The sequence below is a fragment of the Poeciliopsis prolifica genome, unplaced genomic scaffold (genome assembly GCF_027474105.1).
Source record: "Poeciliopsis prolifica strain line A6 unplaced genomic scaffold, Auburn_PproV2 SCAFFOLD007, whole genome shotgun sequence".
NCBI lineage: Eukaryota > Metazoa > Chordata > Actinopteri > Cyprinodontiformes > Poeciliidae > Poeciliopsis > Poeciliopsis prolifica.
In genome coordinates, this window is record NW_026562382.1 from 11021645 (window position 1) to 11043089 (window position 21445).

General features: G+C 38.0%; 3 protein-coding genes across 3 annotated transcripts; all 3 read left to right on the forward strand.

The window, feature by feature from the left end:
- The first annotated feature begins 3347 nt into the window (after nucleotides 1-3347).
- cmklr2 (chemerin chemokine-like receptor 2) lies at nucleotides 3348-8432 on the forward strand. Its single transcript, XM_055031310.1, has 2 exons — nucleotides 3348-3656; nucleotides 5845-8432. Exon 2 carries the CDS (start codon nucleotides 5880-5882, stop codon nucleotides 6957-6959), a length of 1080 nt encoding a protein of 359 aa, XP_054887285.1. The 5' UTR covers nucleotides 3348-3656; nucleotides 5845-5879; the 3' UTR covers nucleotides 6960-8432.
- Nucleotides 8433-9655: 1223 nt separating this feature from the next.
- On the forward strand, nucleotides 9656-21239 carry LOC129360852 (NADH-ubiquinone oxidoreductase 75 kDa subunit, mitochondrial-like). Its single transcript, XM_055031305.1, has 19 exons — nucleotides 9656-9786; nucleotides 10236-10318; nucleotides 11853-11956; nucleotides 12368-12475; nucleotides 12560-12636; nucleotides 12812-12893; nucleotides 17209-17339; nucleotides 17430-17615; nucleotides 17698-17832; nucleotides 17935-18049; nucleotides 18122-18267; nucleotides 18348-18476; nucleotides 18552-18681; nucleotides 18769-18929; nucleotides 19005-19159; nucleotides 19396-19571; nucleotides 19650-19784; nucleotides 19921-19993; nucleotides 20901-21239. The coding sequence occupies exons 1-19, from the start codon at nucleotides 9770-9772 to the stop codon at nucleotides 20990-20992; spliced, it is 2235 nt and encodes a 744-aa protein (XP_054887280.1). The 5' UTR covers nucleotides 9656-9769; the 3' UTR covers nucleotides 20993-21239.
- Nucleotides 12900-17202, forward strand: LOC129360859 (myb-related transcription factor, partner of profilin-like). Its single transcript, XM_055031313.1, has 2 exons — nucleotides 12900-15402; nucleotides 15510-17202. The coding sequence occupies exons 1-2, from the start codon at nucleotides 14982-14984 to the stop codon at nucleotides 15929-15931; spliced, it is 843 nt and encodes a 280-aa protein (XP_054887288.1). The 5' UTR covers nucleotides 12900-14981; the 3' UTR covers nucleotides 15932-17202.
- Nucleotides 21240-21445: the final 206 nt, after the last annotated feature.

Consider the following 21445-nt stretch of genomic DNA (forward strand, 5'->3'; position numbering starts at 1 on the left):
CCCCAGGTCTGATTTAACAGTCTTAACATAAATATCTAGTTGTGTTTTAGCACAGAAACTCAAGATTGAGGATCAGGATTGTGAAATGTACAAGCTGAAAAAATTTATTCTTTTCTAGGAAGCTTGGAAAGGGAAGAAATTTAAGCAAAATTCAGTGCTCTGCCAAATTTCCTAAGAGTGTATGAAAGTATAAACTCATCAAGTTATGTTTATACTTTCACAAACTTATGTTTATACTTTCTATGTTTTTTTTGTACTTTCACAAGTCAAGAATGTTTCATCAGAAAACATTTAAAGGCATTTTAAAAGGATGAGAAAGAACAGAATCTGTGGGAAACACACACACTCTTCCTCTACTATGAAACTGCTATGAAAACCTACTGTGACAAAAAGTGAAAAAACATTATGTGGAAATGTTGAAACAACTTATCATGACTAAGCCTGAAATTTGACACTTGGAGACAAATGTGTCATCCAGTTGGAAAATGACATTGTGAACGTCACCAAATGAATTACTATGTGGCTTAAAAACAACAGCATTGATGTTTTTGATCTGCCTGTTCTGTATTTGTACTGGAAATAATTATTCTTAGAAAGAAAGGACACACATAATAAAGAAACAATGAGGATGTTTATTACCAGAAACAGGGGAAGTCTCACAAAATTTAAAAGCTCTGATATTATTTTGATATTTTTTTGTGGTTTTTTTACGTTTTAACATACAAAACTGTTAAGTAAAATTATGAGGCAATGAAATGTGTTTAAAAGCCAATTATTTTGTTTATTAGGGGAAATTTGGAAAGACCAATTAACCTAACAATCATGTTTTTGGATTGTGAGAGGAAGCCTAAGTACCTGGAGAGAACCCATTCATGTACAATATGCAAACTCCGTACAGAAAGACCCCGGGCCGGGAATCAAACCCAGGACCTTCTTGCTGCAAGGCAACAGTGCTACCAACTGCACTGCACCACTGCGCAACCCCACTTCCCTTCCACATTACAATTATGCACCATTTTCTGAGTCAAACTCAAAATCCAAATAAAATACATTGAACTAGTGTGGGTGGAACATGGAAAAATCGTATAATAGTTTATGAGCTGTAACCCACTCCAAGAAGCATAATGGCTATGCAGGATTTGAGCCTGTGAATAGTGTCCAGGATATCCTCTCAAAGATGTAAGAAAATCTTAATGATTTGGAATCAAGCAGAAATCTCTTCAAACACAATTGCAGCACTTCATCAAGTAAAGATCCATTCATCAAAACTGGAGTGGCTTAAAGGGCTCCACAGAAAGACCCCAGGTCTGATTTAACAGGCTTAACACAAGAATCTAGATGAGTTTTAGCACTAAACGTCAAGATTGAGGAAGGCTGGCAAATGTTAGGGGAACATTATTTGGCCAGATAACTGCTGTTTGTACTGATTTCAAGAATCATTACCTTGGCAGCAAAAAGCAAACGTACAAACTGAAATAATGCATCCTTATCTCACAAGCTTGCAAAGGGAAATTAAACAAATCCCACTGCTTTGGCAATGTTAACCTTAAAGGGAAAATAGTCTAATCAGGCCAAGAATGTGTAACCAGCAAAAATTTTAGGGAATGAAAAAAACAATCAAGTGGAAAAACACATAACTTGTGGGAAAGAGCCTCAGTTATCTTGGACCACTGTGGCACTTCTGCAGAAACGTTACAAGCGATTGTTCATTTTGTGCATATCTCACTGAGAGAAAGTTCTTTTCTCCCCTGTTTTTTCTGCCTCGCTCTATGTAGACAGGCTGATGTTCAACACAATGCGAGTGCTTCGTTTTTAAGCTTCCTGTGATGTTCAGTCAAATTCACCACTGAAATCACACAGACATGCAGAGGATGACGTAAAAGGCCGAATCAGTGTGTGAGATCTGTTGTGTAATGTCTTTGTGGAGAAAATGACCCCTCATCACCATTATCTATGCTTCTTTGGAAGCCGGAGTTTGGGTGTGCACCAAGGAAGGTCATTAAAGACATGCACAATGGATCTGTGATGAATACAAGAGCTGTAGGACTTTTTGTAATTCTCTAAACAAATGAGTATGTAAGTTTAGCCCAGTTTATAACATCTGTAGCTCTCATGAACTCATTTTGCAGACATATTCACTGGTTAGCAACTGTATTTATAACTTAACTTTCCTGACATGTTTTCACATTGCAGCCACAGACTTTAAAGTGTGTTTATTAGGACTTTGGGTGATAGATCAAAACTAAATGGTGCATGATTAAGAAAATTGAGAAAAACCAAATGTTGTGTCAACAACTTTTTTTAAAAATGTATTTTACAAATGAAAATCTGGAAAGTGTGGCATGCATTTGTATTCAGCCTTTTCTGAGACAATACTGAGTAGAACCAGCTTTCATTGCAGCTGCAGGACTTTTGGAAATTTCTCACTATATTTTCAAGACTTACCAAAGATTCTGAATTTTGGGTGTGGACTTTGATATTTGGATCTGAACCATTCCATTGGAGCTCCATCTTTATATTTATGATGCATCAATGATTAATTGAATCATCAATGAATCATTGATGAATCATTGATGCACATTTCAAGAAATTTTGGTGGGCCTGCCTCTCCTATTCCATGTGACATAGAATTTTAGGAGCCATTAGGATTTGAGTTTTTTTTCTTGCAAACTTCAACTTAAGTTGTAAATTGTGAAACTCAACTTTTTAAAAATAATAAATAACGCATTTTGTGGCAGTATGTATAATTTAACAAGAGGCAATTACTTTTCAAATAGAATCAGACACGTTTGGAAAGCTTGCTTCAAAGAATTAGATCATCATCAAATGTTTTCTTTGATGATCTGAAACGTTTGGCATGGCAACAAAAGAATAAATCCGTGAAGGAGCAATACACAGCACTGCCTGTCAGGGTTGATGGATTCAAAAGAATAACGACCAATATAATTAGGCTATTCTGTCACAAACTTGTTATCCCAATAGGCATTCAGAAGGAGCAGGTTGTGGGGGGAAAAGAAAGAAAAAAGCCATCCAGAGGGAGAAACAGACAGCAGTCGATACACAATTGACTGGGCGCTCTGTCTAAGAGACACAAAATATGCGAAAACAATAGAAACAGATGAATTTTGAAAAACCCTCCTGGGTTCTTCCCCGAGTGGAAAAGTGTGCGTTCATTATTTACTCTGCAGATGTACAGAGAGAGAGAGAGAGAGAGAGAGAGAGAGAGAGAGAGAGAGAGAGAGAGAGAGAGAGAGAGAGAGAGAGAAACGTGCACGCAGCCGAGCTGAATGAAAGCCGCCTTCATTCCGTGCGGCTGACCAATAACTTTTCTTCTTTGTGTGAAGTTCGCCTTTTGGTTTTTTTTTATATATGTTGGACGCGTCAGTCTGGGCCGGCAGAGGGCTGGGAAGGAGTCGCGCCCACCTCTCGTCGCAGTCCCCAGCGGCCGACTTTGGTTTGGAGGGGCTCCACAAAATACTTCACATGCAGTCGGAAAGGAGTTTGTGAAACCGACCAAAAAACAAAAAAAAAAAAAAAAAAAAAAAAAAAACGAGGCTCGGCTATAGACAAAAAGCTCAAAAGAGGAAAAGAAGACGGAGAGAGTCGCCGGAGATCTGATTCTAAAACAGCCAGGAAAAACGGGGAAATCTTTTAGGGTAAGCGATGCAAAGAGTCGGCTTGAAGTCCCAGAGAAAAGCTCTGCTTTTAGACTGTCGACAGTGTTTATGTGGCTGTTACTGCCCCGGCAGAGCAGCACGTTACCGAATATTAGGCTTCAGATCAGCACCTCTTTTGACTGAGATTCATCTGAACATGCAAAGACTGCCTTGCTAATGTTGTATTTTCTTATTTTTTTAATGGAATATTTTTCAGAAAATGTGCATATCTGGCAACTTATTACAATTATTTAATCTTATTTAAAAGACATTTATTTGCTAATTCTTCCATTGTCACGTCTAATATCCAATTAGACGGCATATATATATATATATATATATATATATATATATATATATATATATATATATATATATATATATATATATATATATATAACATTAAATATAATACACAAATTACATTAAATAAATGAATTAATTAGTCAATTAATTAATTCATTCATTCATAATGAATGAACAAGCATACTAATTTAGGACCTTACAAAATAGTTATTTTCTCAGAGACATGTTTATAGGTGTGGCCAGACACATTTTTCTGGGGTTGTCTTTCATTTTTTTATAACATTGTAAGAAACTCTGACTGCTCCTCTGGAAAAGGCTTGTATTTTAATATTGAAAAGACATTCACCAATGTTTCTGTCTACTATTGGAGAAAAAAAAAAGCAAAAAAAAAAAAAAAAAAAAAAACATCCCCCACAGCATGATGCTTCCACTGCCTTGAATCACTGTCCATCACAGATAATACTTTTCTTCAATGAAAATGCATAAATATCAGCCAGTCTGTTGCTTTTGTTCAGATCTTGTGGCTTCATGTCTAGCATTGCTACTTTTCATGAATTAAAGCTGATTTAATAAGTTCTGCAGCCACAAAAACATGTCACATACACTTGAAATGTTTGTAGAGGAATAGAGAAAATAAGTTGTGATTTTAACTTGTTTAGTTATCAGTATAAATGAGTTGTTATCATACTCAACTAACATACTCATAAATATTTCTGTTGAAGAACTGTGTGATTCTTCAACAGTTTTACTTTTGACAAGCAAAATGAATTGCCACATTATTTGTTAAATAAGATAAGACTTTACAGAAATGAGGAATTCTCATTTCTTTATCAGGGCTTCTCCAGCCTTGATGGTTATACCAACAGCTGCGTTTCAAAAAACCTTTCACCCAGATTTATTAAGGACACGAAAGAGTAAAAACATCTGGTTATCTCCCTCCCCGATTCAGAAATATTACATTAAGTCTGGAACAAAGTGGTGTTTCCATGTTCCTCCCTGTTCTCCTCCACAAATAAGAGAGAGAAAAAAAGAGGAAATCACATTTTTTCTATGTGTGTCTCAATCATGTGGCATCGCACTGTCTCTCCACATTAATGAAGTAAATTGAAGTTGACAGGATGTTCTTTGACACACCCAGCAGCAACTTCAGTCCAGGAACTAACTGACAAGAAAGGATGGCTGAAGAAAGGAAACGAGAGCAGTAAAAAAAACAGCATTTTGGGCAAATTTCTACTTCCACTCATTCAAAACTTTAAGTTGCCATTTTGCAATCACCTCTAAACTTTAGCCTTGCACCCTTTACCTACTTCTTTGTCCTAATCCTTGTTTGGCTCAATTTCTTTTTTGTAAAATATGAATGATTATGATCCCTAATCAATCAAAAATCTAAGTGACTGTGGACTAAAAGCAGTTTATAGAAAATGACATTAACTCTTAATGCTTGAACTACAACATTAGTGGGGATTTTTTTCCTCCTGTGCAGTTTAACTTTTTGACCCTCATTCGTCTCTTTATCTTTATTCATCACACCTACCAGCTCTATACTTCAACTGTTGTATGGTGTCTTTTAATTTTAAATCAATTGTTGAAATGTTATCAGTTGTGCATGATGTCCATTTTTGCAGAGAAATTACAAACCTTTTGTGAGTTTACTTTTGTTTCCAAGTGAGGGATAGTGTATGAAGAAACAAAGTAAAGTCCAATAAAGGGACTTATGTTTAAGTATAGCAGCAAAACCCACACTCATACAAGATAACAGCTCTTGCAGCAGATGGCATCATTTTCAAACCAAAATGTCTGACCAGTACCAGAGCATGCTTTAAGATAAATATGAAGTCAAGTCATGGATGAATCTTGTCTTTATGTTTTTACTTTCTAACAGATCTACTCCAGCATACAGATCTTATTCCTGAAACCATGGCCAATTCCGCTGAAGATTACGGTAACTACACGTATGAATATGAGGAGTACGGTGATATGGAAGACCTTAAAGTGGATCACAGTCAGACAGAACCTATCCACATCATCTCTATAGTCATCTACATCACTTGCATCACACTTGGCCTGATTGGAAATGGAGCCGTCATTTGGGTGACTGGGTTTAAAAGCAAGAAGACTGTCAACAGTGTGTGGTTGCTCAATCTGGCTATCGCAGACTTTGTGTTTGTGCTTTTTCTCCCCTTTTACATCGACTACATTTTGAAGGACTTCCACTGGAACTTCGGTCTGGCCATGTGTAAAATTAACTCCTTTGTTTCCGTGATGAACATGTATGCGAGTATCCTCTTTCTCACCGTTCTCAGTGTGGACAGGTATGTCTCTCTGGTATACCTGAACTGGTGTCAAAGGTATCGCACAGTAGACAGAGCCTGGCTTGTTTGTGGCTGCATTTGGCTAACAGCTGCCCTCCTGAGCTGCCATGTGCTGGTCTTTCGCGACATTTTACACGTCAGTGGGAAGGTGTTATGCTACACTAACTATCACGTAACAAACCAGCAAACAACAGCTGCTACAATACACACAATATTAGTGTCCGTCCGTTTCACTGTGGGCTTTCTTTTGCCGCTTAGTGCCATAAGCGTGACGGGCATACTTCTGTCAATAAAAGTGAGACAATCCCAGGGTTTGGTTCGCATTTCGAGCTTCTCAAAAACAGTTACAGCTGTTATCCTGGCCTTCTTTTTCTGCTGGGCACCTTTCCATATTTTCGGCTTGATGGAGTTGTTTGTACATCACTCACTTACAATGCACAATATTTTGAGAGCTGGTTTCCCGCTAGCAACCAGCTTAGGCTTTTTCAACAGCTGCATTAACCCGCTACTGTACATGCTGCTTAGCAAGAAGGTGCGCCATATCCTCAAGGACGCGTGTCTGAACATAACCAAGAGTTCCCTGAGAGAACTGAGCCAGTCCATTTCCGCCACAGATGTAGAGACTATGCATGGCATACATCAGGACAGCGTCCCAGACGAGCCAACAGTGTCGTCGACTCTATGAGAGAAGGGTGACTAATCGCTGCTATTCTTTCCAGCCTCAGTGTTTAGATATTCCCATTTTGCTTCATTTTCCACAAAGCTACGCCTGCTTCAAATGAAAATTGCTTTGAGTGGAAAAACTCAACTAAACTGCACTCAGCATGTCATTAAGTAAATCCATTTCCACCTTTTTATCTGCACAGAAAGAGGCCAGATTTACAGCTGCAACTGTTTAAAGGATTTGGAGAAAATGGCAGCACAATTATTCTAATTAATCGTCTATTCACTGCAAGCAACTGACTGCTTTTACTTTTGTAAAAGTATCTGTATATTGACTTTTCACTAAAGGGAAAATCTGGTTGTTGGTGATTTTTGTTCCAGAAATCTTGATCAAAGGTTTCTAACATGTTTTTAAATCTTGTTGCATTTCTATCTGTCTAATTATTCAGAAACGGATAACATTTATTCTACAAAGAATGACATATCAGGCATGTTTTTAATCGTAGTTTGTGGCAAAAGGTTATAGTGTCTCGAAAAAGTATTTATATAAGCTTTTTTTGCAATACAACCACAAACTTCAGTTAATTTTATTGGGATATTATGTGATAGACCAAGTGTCAAGAATCTAAAACCCATTTCCCCTTATTTCCACTGAATACATTTTGTCTTGAGCCAGAAGGACCGATCTGGTCATCAATTGAGCTTGTTTTATCAGAGAATACAATCTTACATCTTTTTAGATTTTAGAATGAAAAACAAACTTTTACAAATGTAAGGACTTTCATTTTCTTGAATTGAAAGTTTCATTTGAGACCCAAAGAGAAATAAAAAGACTACTTTTCAAATAATTATGTTTTGAAAAATCTTGCAGATTAGAACAAAGAAAATGACTAAATTCACAATTTCTATCCCCATATATTTATAAATGGTGATGTTATGTAGAGCCAGGAAGAAGAGGAGCCTTATGTGGCTCCACCCTGAGATTTGATTTCAATCAACTTGAATCTCAACAGAGATTTAAGTTGAAAACCCTTGCAATAGACCAAACCATGTTGAAAGTGTGAACTTCTGAAATGGAAGCTGTTATACATGCATTTATTTATTTTTTTAACATCTTTGTTTTCATGCTCTCTGTGTGAAAGATTAACTGTGCATTCATGCCGATATCCACATGTTTGTTTTGTCCCCTGCAAATCAAGTTTCATCTATAGCATTTATATTTCTAATCCCAATTATGTGCTACATTGTGTAACATTAAAATATAAAATATGACAAGCTTTGTGAAAGTAATGCAAAAATTGTGTAAAAAAATCAAGGTATATGAGTACTTTTGCAAAGCACTTTTATTCAGGTTTTCTCTGACTGTTAGAATTGTATTACCTCATCTATTTAGACGTCTGCTGTATTATTACACAAAGGGCTAAATAAAATAAAATGTTTTATCCAAACATATTTAAAGTAAATCTTACATGATTTAATAAACATGTTCTTCTGAGTGGTGACGTAATTCATTTCAGTGTTTGTTTTGTTCTGACATGAAGAAGTATTGCTTGATGTTTTCAATCAGACTGGATTATCCTGGGGGTCTAACATGTGGTTGAAAGGCCTGCATGAGTGAGAAATGAAGCCAGATGTGCATTTCGTCCACATTTCCTCACCGTCTCTTAAAAATGTAACCATTTCCTGTTTTTCTCCTGTGAGGTTAACCCTGTCTGGTTGCATCACTGGGGTCAGTCCATGTGTATCAATGTGTTCTCTTGAGGGTATCTCTCTGGGAAAACATTGGCTGGAAGCAGACTTTAAAAAGTTGCTTCCTGTTTTTTTTAACTAATACATTTCTCAGATGTCTTGGTTGCAGTCATGGAATACATTTGAGATTAGGAAATGTCCTCTGTTAAATTAATGAAATAAATAATGTTAATGTTTGCACAAATACTCCAAAGCCATCCCTCAATTCTGTATTTTGCTTTAAACCAGAAAGAGATTCTTTTAATCTTTTCATTCTGCTTCCAGGCTTTTCTGGGTGGATTTTAAAGGGTTTCTTTCCTCTGAATCAACCCAACCAATAAAAACCCACAGCAAGGGATGATCATCCAGTTTAATACTGTATTTTATTTATCTTAAAAGTTGGAGCACAGAGTTTGTCACTGCTAGGATCAAAAGTGATCTTTATCTTGAGCTTCCTGAACACCTGGCCAGTGCTGCAGAGTGATTGCCACCAATTCATTTATTGACAAAGAATGTGTGCCTACAAAAAAGTATCTACTTTGAACAGCAGCGTTCAAGTCTGTTCATTTAAAATATAATATGTAACTTAATTTCAAGAAGTTTAGCAGACTGATAATTTTTGGTTTTAATAAGCCCCCTCCTAATGAATCTTCCTCTGGAAACAAAATGCTAGTGGTCAGTTTTCCTCTGTAAAGTCAGACATCGATGAAACAACACAGAATTTTTTTTTTATTCTAACAATGCGTTAAAATATGAATCCTAGTAGTGTATTACTTACCATTGCTACATTTAATTCATTATACTTTGCTCTCCATGAACCTTAATTCAGAGAAACGTACAGAGAAATACTGATTTATAAATAATCCGTTTTATGGGATGAGAGGGACGAGCAAACATTTCTGTTATGACACACTGAACGGTCCTGCGCATCAGACTGTACTCTAATGAATTTCAATTTCACAAGAGAGAAACAACTTTACCCTCTAAAGCAGTCACAGGAAACTCGCCCTCCTTTTTGGGATTATGGTACAGGCTTCAGGATTACTTAATCCGTGACGCAGCAGAATTAGAAGACAGCCCGCAATCTGCGAGGCACGCGGCCCAATGAGAACACTGGCAAGGTGAGTACAATTAGATAAACTTCCTACTGAAATGGTAAACATTAAGAACGTGGGGTTTCTTCAAATGTATAACGCCTTACGGAGGTTCGCGCCGGACAGTTTTAGCAGATGTGACGTTGCACGTGTGTTTGCGACGTTTTACTATCATTTAAAGCGCATTTTACGCAGTTAAAATAAGAAGCATTATGTTGTAGCTGTATTGTTTAGCCCAGTGCATTGCGGACGGGATGAACGTCTTTTGTTTTTTAACGTGGCGCGGCTCGGGTTAGCTTCTTAATGACGGTCCGGTGGATGGCCAACTTTAGCTAGTTTTCCTCTGCGTTTGTTTTGGTAGCCACCCGGAGGCTAATTGAGGTCGGATTGGAGCGTGGTATATTCTGTCTCTCTTTTCAAAGGGTAGATTTGTATTCCCTGATGAGATGCGGTGTTCATTTCTGTGTCTCTTCCAGCATGCTGCGGTTGCCTGTTGTGAATCGCAGTTTCTTTCCAGCAGCTATTATCAGGGGAGGTGCGGCTGCTGCAGCTCACAATGGTAACAATATGCCACTTCATCGAATGACTAATTGATCCTGCCTGGGCTACAGTCGTACAACATGTGTTTTGTGTTCCTGCCTAACAGCCATTTGTCTGCTCTGCTGAGGAAAGAAAATATTTGAATGCTTTGCACCATTAATTAGTTTGCTGGACTTGATGGATTAAAGGCAGGATTATAAACTCACCAGCTACTTCTGTGCGTTAGGTCATGTCACTTTCAGCTCCTCGTCAATAAATTAGAATGTCATCAAAAAGTGAATACATTTCACCAAATCCATATTTTGAAATACTTATTCAATTCTGGACTTTGCTTACATCTAATACGGGCCAAAATTTATTTGATCTCATAATGAGAATATTACATGAAGCCAATATAGAATGCATTTTTATGACAAAAATATTACTATTAGTTGGTCACAGAATGATTGTTAAGCCAGCTGACTTGACAGTTGTCGAGTTCACTGGCGTCTACAAGGGATATTAGTCACAAAAGATTATTACTAAAAGAGATTATTATTCACAAAATATTTTATCTAAGCATATGAATGGAAAGTAAGGTGGAAGGAAAAATTATGGACAATCAGCCTACTACTGACTCCTGCTGCAGAGTATATGTTCAGAGTCTTTGAAATTCAAAAAGATAATTTTACTTGTTATATATATTAAGGCATGCAGATTGATACATGTTACTATTTCATTAAAGAATCATTTTTAAGTAGATGCAATGAAGGTGAGCCAGAATTGGGAATTGATGAAGAAACTACCCGAGTAAATGAATGGAAAGTTTAGTGGAAGAACAGTTTTAAAAATATAGCTTCTTTACCAGTGCATTCTTGAACCCTGGTTAGTTTGCTTAGGATTTCAAATAAAGCAGAATTTCAAAAAGTTGTTTTATTTTACTAATTTGATTAAAAATGGAAATTTATATCTAGCAAGGTTAATATATCTCATGTTTATTTTAATCACGTTTCAGATCAAGGTGAGTAAGCTGCTAAAGGTCATTGCTAAAGAAGCTGGCTTTTCACAGAGCTTTTTATCCCAGCAAATAGGTGGAAATTTTGATGGAATGAAAAATGTGGAAAGACCTTTCAACACTTCTTTTAGGTGACCATTTATGACATTTTTGCTTTCTTTAAGATTACATTTTGACAGAAGCATAAAGTTATAGTTCATTGTACCCATAGATTAACTTTGTGTGAAAACAGTCCAAATGATGATCAACATTATTTGTTTTTATTCTGCTTTAGCTTTGTAGTCACATGGTGAAGACTGATTGAGAGTATGTATCCAATTAAGGTTCGAATAAAACTGTCTCTCAGATTCAGAATCTATTATTAAAGTGGTTCTGTTACTTTCTTCTTAAAAACTTTGGAAGTCAGCATCCATTCCTGACTGGTTGGCATTCATAGCATTTCTGTATTTAAAAAATATATTTGTCATGGTCTTGACTAATATTTACTACTTTGGATGACTGATTACAGCACAAATTAATGTGTAGTAAATGATTAAATGATGTATGTCTTTGCCTGCAGGCCGCACTGCATCTACAGCAGCAGCTGCTGCTACCACTAACCTCCTGGAGGTGTTTGTGGATGGAAAGCCTGTCATGGTGGAGCCAGGAACCACTGTGTTGCAGGTAGCATGCACACTTTTTGGGGTACCGTACTAGTAGAGATGTGCAGAAGTCAGATGTCGTATGATCTCAAACTGAAGAAAATTTATTTTCTGAGAGCATTTATTCAGTGAGGAGAAAAATATCCTGGCACAACAGTTGGTACTCCTAAAAGAGGCTTTAAAATAAATAATACAAAATTAATAAATACCAAAAGCATTTTACTTTTTAAAAAAATTGACTTGTGTTTCTACCAACCTCCAACTAGTGATCCATGAATTGTTGTTTCCATGGGTTCTAAATGTAATCTGACAAAGACTCCTTGTATTTCTTAACATGGCTTTCTTCACCATTAAGTAATCCTAATTAATGTTTGGATATTGAGATTTATGATATCTTCTCACTGAATGTGATACTGGCTGTATTCTGTCGCAGGCATGTGAGAAGGCAGGGATGCAGATTCCCCGTTTCTGCTACCACGAACGCCTGTCAGTTGCTGGAAACTGTCGGATGTGTCTTGTGGAAATAGAGAAAGTTCCCAAGGTATTGTTTAGGCTACATAGATTGTCTGGTATTTGCCCGTTTTTACACAGTCACAGCTGCTTATATCCTCTGTTTACCTTCCAGCCTGTGGCAGCCTGTGCCATGCCTGTCATGAAAGGCTGGAATATCCTTACCGACTCTGACAAAACAAGGAAGGCGAGGTAAGATTAAATTGATTTATGAAAAATTGGCTTAATTCATGTAGACATTGATTGTTTGCAGCTAAACTCTGCAAAAACTTGGATCTGTGAAAATTGAGCTCTCTTTAATAGAAAAACCCCCCACAAGATTCTTCAATGATCTGTTAGAAGTTTACTTTTGGTAAATTTCACACAGAGAAGGTGTGATGGAGTTCCTACTGGCTAACCACCCTCTGGACTGTCCAATTTGTGATCAAGGAGGTGAATGTGATCTGCAGGTAATTTGTCTATCTTTATTTCCATCGCACTTTTCACAGTTTCACTTAAACTTCAGAACAAGGCATAGAGTTGTAGATGCCTCTAGCAACAAACAAAACTTGACATTATCCATTTACATTAACCCGCATCTTCTGATCCAATGGAGGGATCAGGAAGGTGCATACAGTTCTGTGAAAAAGTTATTGCCCCAAAATGTTTCAGATCAAACAAATATTAATGTTGAACAAGGATAATATAAAAAGCTGTTTTCAAGTGATTTCATTAATGAAGGGTAGAAGGCAAAAGGCAACACATCAGGTTTAGATGTGTGGGAATTCAAAGCAGATTCTAAAAGTCTTTGACCATCTAGATCAATTCTGGAGAGGTTCATTGTGAGGTTTTCCCACAAACCAGCCAGAGAGTATTGAGTAAAGTTCAAAATAAATTTTAATTTATTACAAAAAATCCACAAATAATTTCAAAATGATAAATCGGGCCCAAAACTGAGGTCAACATAACAAACTACAACTCAGGTAGCAACACAAAGAACTCAAACAAAAAACTGACCTCCCTAACAAGACATGAAGAAAACTTAAATAGTGGGTGATCAAACCACTACTAAACACAAAAGGGATAATTAAACACACACAAAAAACACAAACAAATACAAAGGAACATTACTAAATCTTTAAATTAAATAAAGATTAGAACTGAACTAACTTTCAAAAGAAAAAAACATTAAAGAAATAATAAAACTAAACTAAAAAAACCAAATTTCCCCCTCCCCTGGTGAGCAGATGGAATGGCCCACTGGGAAGTTGACCACCAGTGGGCATCAGCTGGAAATCATCTGTAGCTCCAGGGCAAACTGGTAAACTCAAACAAAAGAAATTTAGTGCATTTAACAAAAATTATAAAGAACTGACAAATAAAGTTAACTAAATGGGTGCACTACACATAGTTTACTAAATTGGTCAAATTAATGAAGATAAATTTAAAAATAAAAATCTAAACTATTCAAACAAATATATAAAGTAATATTAAAGAAGAACAGAAAATAATTACTTTTATTCTGTGACAGCAGGGACAGCTGTCACATTCATAAAGATGGATGCATGGATATATAAATAATTGCCTTGGGTTTATTTCAAATGTAATGAACACAGTGATGGAAAGAGAGAAAGGGGGGAAAAGTTTAAAGGGAAAGAAGAAGGTGGAGGGAGAGGAGAGAAGCAAGAATAGATAACATGCAGAGAGTGAGGAAGAGAACCATGGAATCTCAGCAATAACATATACCTATATATTAACAACACCGTATTAATTAATACATAATGTATTTCCTGGAAACCACAGCTCAACAAAGTCTATCTCTAAATCCAGACATGTGTATGTGTATGAGAGCGTGCTTGTGTATATAAGAATGTTCAATAATGGGTGTGAAGAGCCACACACCTGGCCCTGCAGGACCCAAAGTCCCCTAGAACCTGGGGGAAGTCTCCCAGGAGCCACACCAGAGAGAGCCTTGGAGGAACCACCCAGCAACCATGGCTGAGTGCTTGGTTTATATCTACACAAACCTGATCGTCTTGTTATTGACCAAGTATGAGTTGAAATAATCACTTGCTACACCACGTGGCAACAATTTATTTTAGTTGTAATAAGATGAAGCAAACACGCATGTCTTTCACTTTTTCATAGTACCTCATCTACTGGATCCGCGCTCCCTGCCCCGGGCGCGGTCCCGACGCAGGGGGCATGTATTCTGTCGGGCGGATTACGGGGAGATACCTATCTTGGTACGACACCGGCTTCAGCATAAGCAAGGGGGATTTCCGGTATATACTCTCGCGTGAATACTCAAATCTCGCGACTTCGGTTGTCCACAGAGCGACCCTCGTGTCCGAACCTGTGAGTGTAGAGCTTAGGAGCGCTAAATTGCTTGTGCAAAAATAAATAAATAAATAAATAAATAAATAAATACATTTCACATGTGATTAGGACACCTTCGGGGCGTAGGACACCCCGAAGGTGTCCTACGCGTGTTGCGTGCGTAGTTCGTTACTGGTGCAAAGGTAGTGCTCACCGCGATATTCAAAGGAGGAATTTGCATGTCTGCCATCATGGACCGTTTGGGAGAGCAAAGCAGCCGTAAAAGAAAAATGAAATTTGAAGCTTTGGCTTTGAAGGTGCTGGTGGAGGAGGCGTGTGCTCACAGTGCAGAACTGAAGCAGAAACATCTTAGCGTTGCCAGAAGAAACGCTATTTGGGAGGCCATCTGTGAGAAGGTGAATGCTGTGAGCCGAACCAGAAGATCTCCCGATGAAGTAAAAAGAAGATGGCAGGATTTTCGCAGGAGAACAAAAGAAAAACTTTCCCTCAATAAATCCACTTCTAGCAAATCAGTCGGGGCCCCAGTAGAAGAGATCCCCCTCACCATGACAGAGCAGACGCTTTTGGAAACATTTAGTGATGAGCAGATTGTTGGAATCCAGGGATGTGACTTGCTTGAGCATAAAATAGTAAACCAAGGTATGCCCATAATAACACGTTATTAAATCCACCATGAATGGATTAAATAAATCAAATGTTTTGTTTCCATCTTAATTTAAAAACTAAGTAAATTTCTTCATTCTTAGCTGGTGAATCTTTATCAGATGGCCGGAAGTCCCCGCCTTCCTCCGAGGTGCCTACATCAGAAAACTGCCCAGCAGAGCCCCGAAGGTGTCCTGACTGTGATGACGTTGATCTGGAGAGAAAGCAGGAACGAAATCAGACGGACTCGCTACAGGCCATTGCGCAGGAGATAAGAGCCGTGGCCAATGTTGCGCGCGCCTTCCGCCGTGACGCTCAGGCCATCGTGGCGCACACGAGGCAGCTGGTCAGTGCCGTGACTGGGCTCACAGTGGCTGTAAATGCCCTGGCAGGAGTTGGAGGCAGTGTTCCCAAACCTGCTCCGCCTGTGAATGAAGTGGTAGGAGAGCGCACGAGCGGACACCGGGGCAACCTCCGAAAACGCAAAGCCCCAAATAAGAACATTGTTTTGAAGAAAAGAAAGTAAGGACAGTCAATGCCACAATAATCAATTTCTCATCCAGATGTTTTTTTTCTTCTTTTTATTGGTTGTTCTAGGTGGCTGTTGAATTAACATTACGTTTATTTCCAATCATAACACAAAATTTTATGTCGTGATGGTGTTTTGTTTTTATTCATTGGCATAAATTATTCAAATAAACCTTAAATGGCACATGAGAAGGTTCTTTGGATCACTTTGGCGGGTGTCTATGAACCCGCTGCATTCCACGCGTTCTACATTTGGTACAGCATGCTGTATACAGATTACTCCAGTCCGTGCAGCTTTTTCCTCAGTTTTAGTCTACATGCGTGAGTCAACAGTAAGAGACTGGGTAAAGTTTCAAGATAAAAACCACTGATCAAAGGATAATCACAGCTCAAGGACTTTGCTGAAAGTTTGGTGTCGGCTGATTAGACAAAAGTGGGACCCTTTGGAAGGCTTGTGTCCTTATACATTTGTGTAATACAGTGTTTCAGAAAGAAATATAATGGTAAGATGTGTGTGTGTGTGTGTATGGGGGGTTGGGGGGGAGTGCAATTCTGCTTTGCTGCTTCAGAATCTCACCAATTTATGGCAGTAATGGCACCATAAATTGCAACTACTGCATTTTTATGGTGCAGTAAATGGAACCATAAATTGACAAAATGAATATTTTGTAGTGGCCTAATCAAAATCTGGACTCATATTTATTTTCAGATGCTTAAACAGGCCATCCATACTCAAATGGTTCATTTTATCTGAATTAAAACAATTCTGCAAGGAGTGGACTAAAACTTCTTTACAGTGATGTGAAAAAATCCATTATGAGTTATCGCAACTAGTAATAGTTATTGCTGCCAATTATGACAACTATTTATTAGCTATAGGGACCAATTACTTTTTCACATATGGTCAGGTTTGACTGCATGACTGTCTTCCTTATAAATGAAATAAGCATTACATTTTGTGTTTTCTAGGGTTATCTTTGTCTGATATTAAAATGTTATTGGAAATATATATTTGACTGGAAATATGCCAAGCAAATACAAATCTGTTATAAAAAGACAACCCAACCACTCCAGAGCAGACTAGTACAATTTAAAACTTTAATAACCATCTGAAGAACTTAAGAATCATCTGAAGTGTTTTATGCTCTTTCAACAAGCATAAGACACATGAGGCTAATGTAGTGACCTTAAAACCTTATCTTAATAAGTAAATCCAAGACACACTATTAAGTTAATATTTACCCAACTAGCTTATAAGAATTATTTCTTTGTTAGGACCAGTCCATGCAGTTTGGCAGCGACCGAAGCCGCTTCACAGAGGGCAAAAGAGCAGTGGAAGATAAAAATATTGGGCCCCTTATAAAAACCATCATGACCCGTTGTATCCAGTGCACTCGTTGTGTACGGTGAGTCAAACGATAAGTGAAATGGTAAACTGGGATGCTGTGACACGTGAAAAAGTAAGTACACCTACATGTTTTATGTTGTGTCTGCAGCTTTGCCAGTGAGATTGCAGGTGTGGAGGACCTCGGCACCACCGGCAGAGGCAACGACCTCCAGATTGGGACTTATGTAGAGAAGATGTTCATGTCGGAGTTATCTGGGAATATTATTGATATATGTCCAGTTGGAGCGCTGACGTCTAAGCCTTATGCTTTCACTGCTCGTCCTTGGGAGACCAGGTCCCTAGATAGTTCTCAACATGTTTGTTAACTTTTCACAAGCTCTGCTCTGTTTACATTGTCTTTTTTTTTTTTTTAATAGGAAGACTGAGTCTATTGATGTTCTGGATGCTGTGGGGAGTAACATAGTGGTGAGCACTCGTGGTGGAGAAGTGATGAGGATTTTACCCCGTCTTCATGAGGATATAAATGAGGAGTGGATCTCAGATAAAACCAGGTTAATTCCTCATCAAACTGGCTCTTCATATTAAAAAGAGATTAAAGTGCTCAAAAAAATTTGCATCATTCTTTAACTGTTTGTGACTTTTATATTTGACAGGTTTGCTTATGATGGTCTAAAGAGACAGAGGCTTACTCAGCCAATGGTGAAAAACAAATCTGGGGATTTGGTCCCGACATCATGGGAAGACGTTCTGACCCGAGTCGCTGGAGCGGTCAGTAATTGACAATTTTATGACTTCCTCCATTTTCAAAGAAGTGAAAAATAACATGATCTGTTTGGGCAGTTGCAAAGCGTCAAAGGAAGCGATATTGCCGGTGTTGTTGGAGGTCTGGTGGATGCAGAGGCTCTCGTTTCCCTGAAAGACTTGCTGAATCGGTTGAATAGTGATAACCTGTGCACTGAGGAAGAGTTTCCCATGGCTGGATCTGGGTAAGACCTCCATAAGATGAAAACAAGCGGAGGTCCATTGTGAAAATGTGCTGATGCTGTTCTTTCCTGTTCTTTTTTAGAACTGATCTGCGTTCCAAATATCTGCTTAACACGAGCATTGCTGGCATTGAAGAGGCTGACGTGCTCCTGCTTGTGGGCACCAACCCTCGTTATGAGGCGCCTCTCTTCAATGCACGCATCAGAAAAAGGTAAATAAACTCCTTACCTTTGACTATGTGATTGTAGAAAGTAAATAACTTTGATTTCATATGAAATTACCACAGCTGGCTTCACAATGAGCTGCATGTAGCCCTAGTGGGCAAGAAAGTGGACCTAAGTTACACTTATGATCATCTTGGAGAGTCTGCCAAGATCCTGAAAGAAATTTCTTCAGGAACTCACCCTTTCTCTCAGGTAACCCCTGGTTAGTTTACAGGTACAAATGTTCCCAAACCTTAGGTGTGTTGCTTCTGATTTTGTGGCCTTTGGCTGCTCTTGCAGGTTTTGGCTCAAGCTAAGCGCCCTGTTGTTGTAGTTGGCAGCAGCTGCCTGCAGAGAGAGGACGGGGCTGCGATAATGGCTGCTGTGTCAACTATTGCTAGGAATGCTGGGGTCAGCAGTGGCCTGCAGGGAACCTGGAAGATTCTCAATGTGCTTCATAGGTAGCAACCTCGGAGAACTCTAACTAACAGTATGATTCCCTTAGTAAATCTTTGTTGTCTTGCTTGTGTCATCAGGGTTGCTAGTCAAGTGGCAGCACTTGATCTGGGATACAAGCCAGGTGTTGACTCAATCTTGAAGAATCCGCCTAAAATTTTGTTCTTACTTGGGGCTGATGCCGGCTGCATCACTCGCCAAGATCTTGCAAAGGACAGCCTGATAATTTATCAGGGTAATCTTTCATTTTTTTTACTTCACACACCAGTAGAGGCCGTTGTACTGAACATACTTTTACATTGATTTATTGACTCTTAAGAGGTTTAGTTGGATTCCAGGTGAAACAGAGAAACAGTGAATTTTGTACTAGCAATGTGAGAACGTTTGAGGAATGCACATGCTTTTGTAATGAACTGCATATCAAGACAAAGTTGAGCTTACATTGTTATGACTTTCTGTATTATTACCTAGGTCACCATGGTGATGTGGGAGCTCCAGTAGCTGACATCATACTCCCTGGAGCTGCATACACAGAAAAATCAGCTACCTATGTGAACACAGAGGGCCGTGCCCAACAGACCAAAGTTGCTGTGACTCCTCCCGGCATGGCCAGGGAGGACTGGAGGATCATCAGAGCCATATCTGAGGTATAACAAAGAACCACATATAATGTCGTAAATAAAGATAATTACTGAGTATAATATATATTTCTTTCTTATTTAAAGCTTGCTGGAGTGACTCTACCTTATGACAGTCTGGATGAAGTACGTGACAGACTGGTTGAGGTTTCCCCTAATCTGGTTCGATACAATGAACTTGAGGAGGCCAACTATTTTAAGCAGGCTAATGAATTGTCCAAGGTCAGCAGTTATTTTCCTTTGTTTTGATTTTAGTCCATCACAGACAGGCATCAACAACGTCATCACTGTGTACTGGTGACGTTTCTTAGTTTACGTGACCCATTTCTATTTGATGCTGATGCCTTATCTGTTTCAGGGAGTGAACCAGGCTGTGCTCACTGAAAGCTTAGTTCCTCCACAGCTTACTGTGAAGGACTTTTACATGACAGGTGGGTCGTCATTACCATGGGGAGAGAGTAACATACATCAGTATTATATGGGTAATGCTATGTTATAAAGATTCATAAGTCATCTGATGATTGTGTTTTTTATTTCAGACCAAATTATTATTTATTATTATTATTTTTAGTAGTAGTAGTATTACAAATATTTCTTGATTGTTTAACATAAAGCACCCTGCTCTTCTCTTTTGTAAACATTACACCCCATTGTGTACATTATTTAAAAAGATATGTTTTTGTTTTATTTTTTTCTCACAGTAAATCAATCTAAACGTTCTCTGTTTAAGTCAGTGAGCTTTTATTTGCTTAATTCTAGAGTAATGAGAGAGAGAATTAGGATTTGTAAGCTTCTGATCAGAATATTTGAGGTATAGCGTACCTTTGATTGTAATTGAAGGCAACGCCTCAAATAACTGGTCCCATGTTTTATTTAGTCGATAAGAATTTGAAGGACTAAGTCAGGGTTTTGGAGTTATCACAAAGCGATGATGTTAGTCTTAAATTAAATTTCTGGGCAAACCTTATAAAATGTTCGAGCAAGGTCTGCTTCAAAGCGTTGGAAAATACTTTTAATTTTATTAATAACGGAGAAGATTTGAACAAATTCTCTAAGAGTTGCAGTAAGGTCAAATAAAGCAGACCAAATTACTAAACGTGTTTTAGCTGTTTTGCTAAATGCGTGTTTCAAAAAAAGATCCAGAATATGTTGTACTAAGAATATAAACAAAATCTGAATTTTAAGCTGTGGGTTTGAAATATGGCTTTCAATCATGTCAGCAATTTTGGATAGATTATTATTTTTTTTTTTCGAAATATGTCATTTCGTAGACACTTCAGAACTTCTCTTCCATGCCACAATGGCGGTTTAAAATTTGCTTTAAATTTGTACCTACAGATCCCATAAGCAGAGCTTCCCAGACCATGGCAAAATGTGTGAAAGCTGTCACAGAGGGAGCCCAAGCTGTGGAAGAGCCAGCCATTTGCTGAAGCACGACGAATAGCCGTCAAATGATACGCACAACTTCTACATTTGCACTTTTCTAGATGGATATTTTGTTTGCACATCACTGTAGATGTTCTGTAAAGGAATGTCATTGTTTAACCTTTTTGTGTGTAGAGTGAATAATATCACCTCATATTTGATAGCTATCCTGAAATCTATAAGATAAAAAAAATTGTGTATAGTTTAAGTGTATATTTTTTGAAAAGTGTTCAAAATAAACAGAAATTTCTTAGCAAGTCAAATATATATATGTATATATTTTTTCAAATTTATTTAAGCGTTTGCTTTTCAAAGTGGTGTACTGAAATGACACCTTCTAAAGTTTTCCAGATGGAGGGTCTGTATCTGATTGACACTGACTGGATGTGTCATTAGTGAACAGCGGGGCAACAGTGTGGCAGGAGGCTGATAACTCATTCATGTGGACGATTATAGTC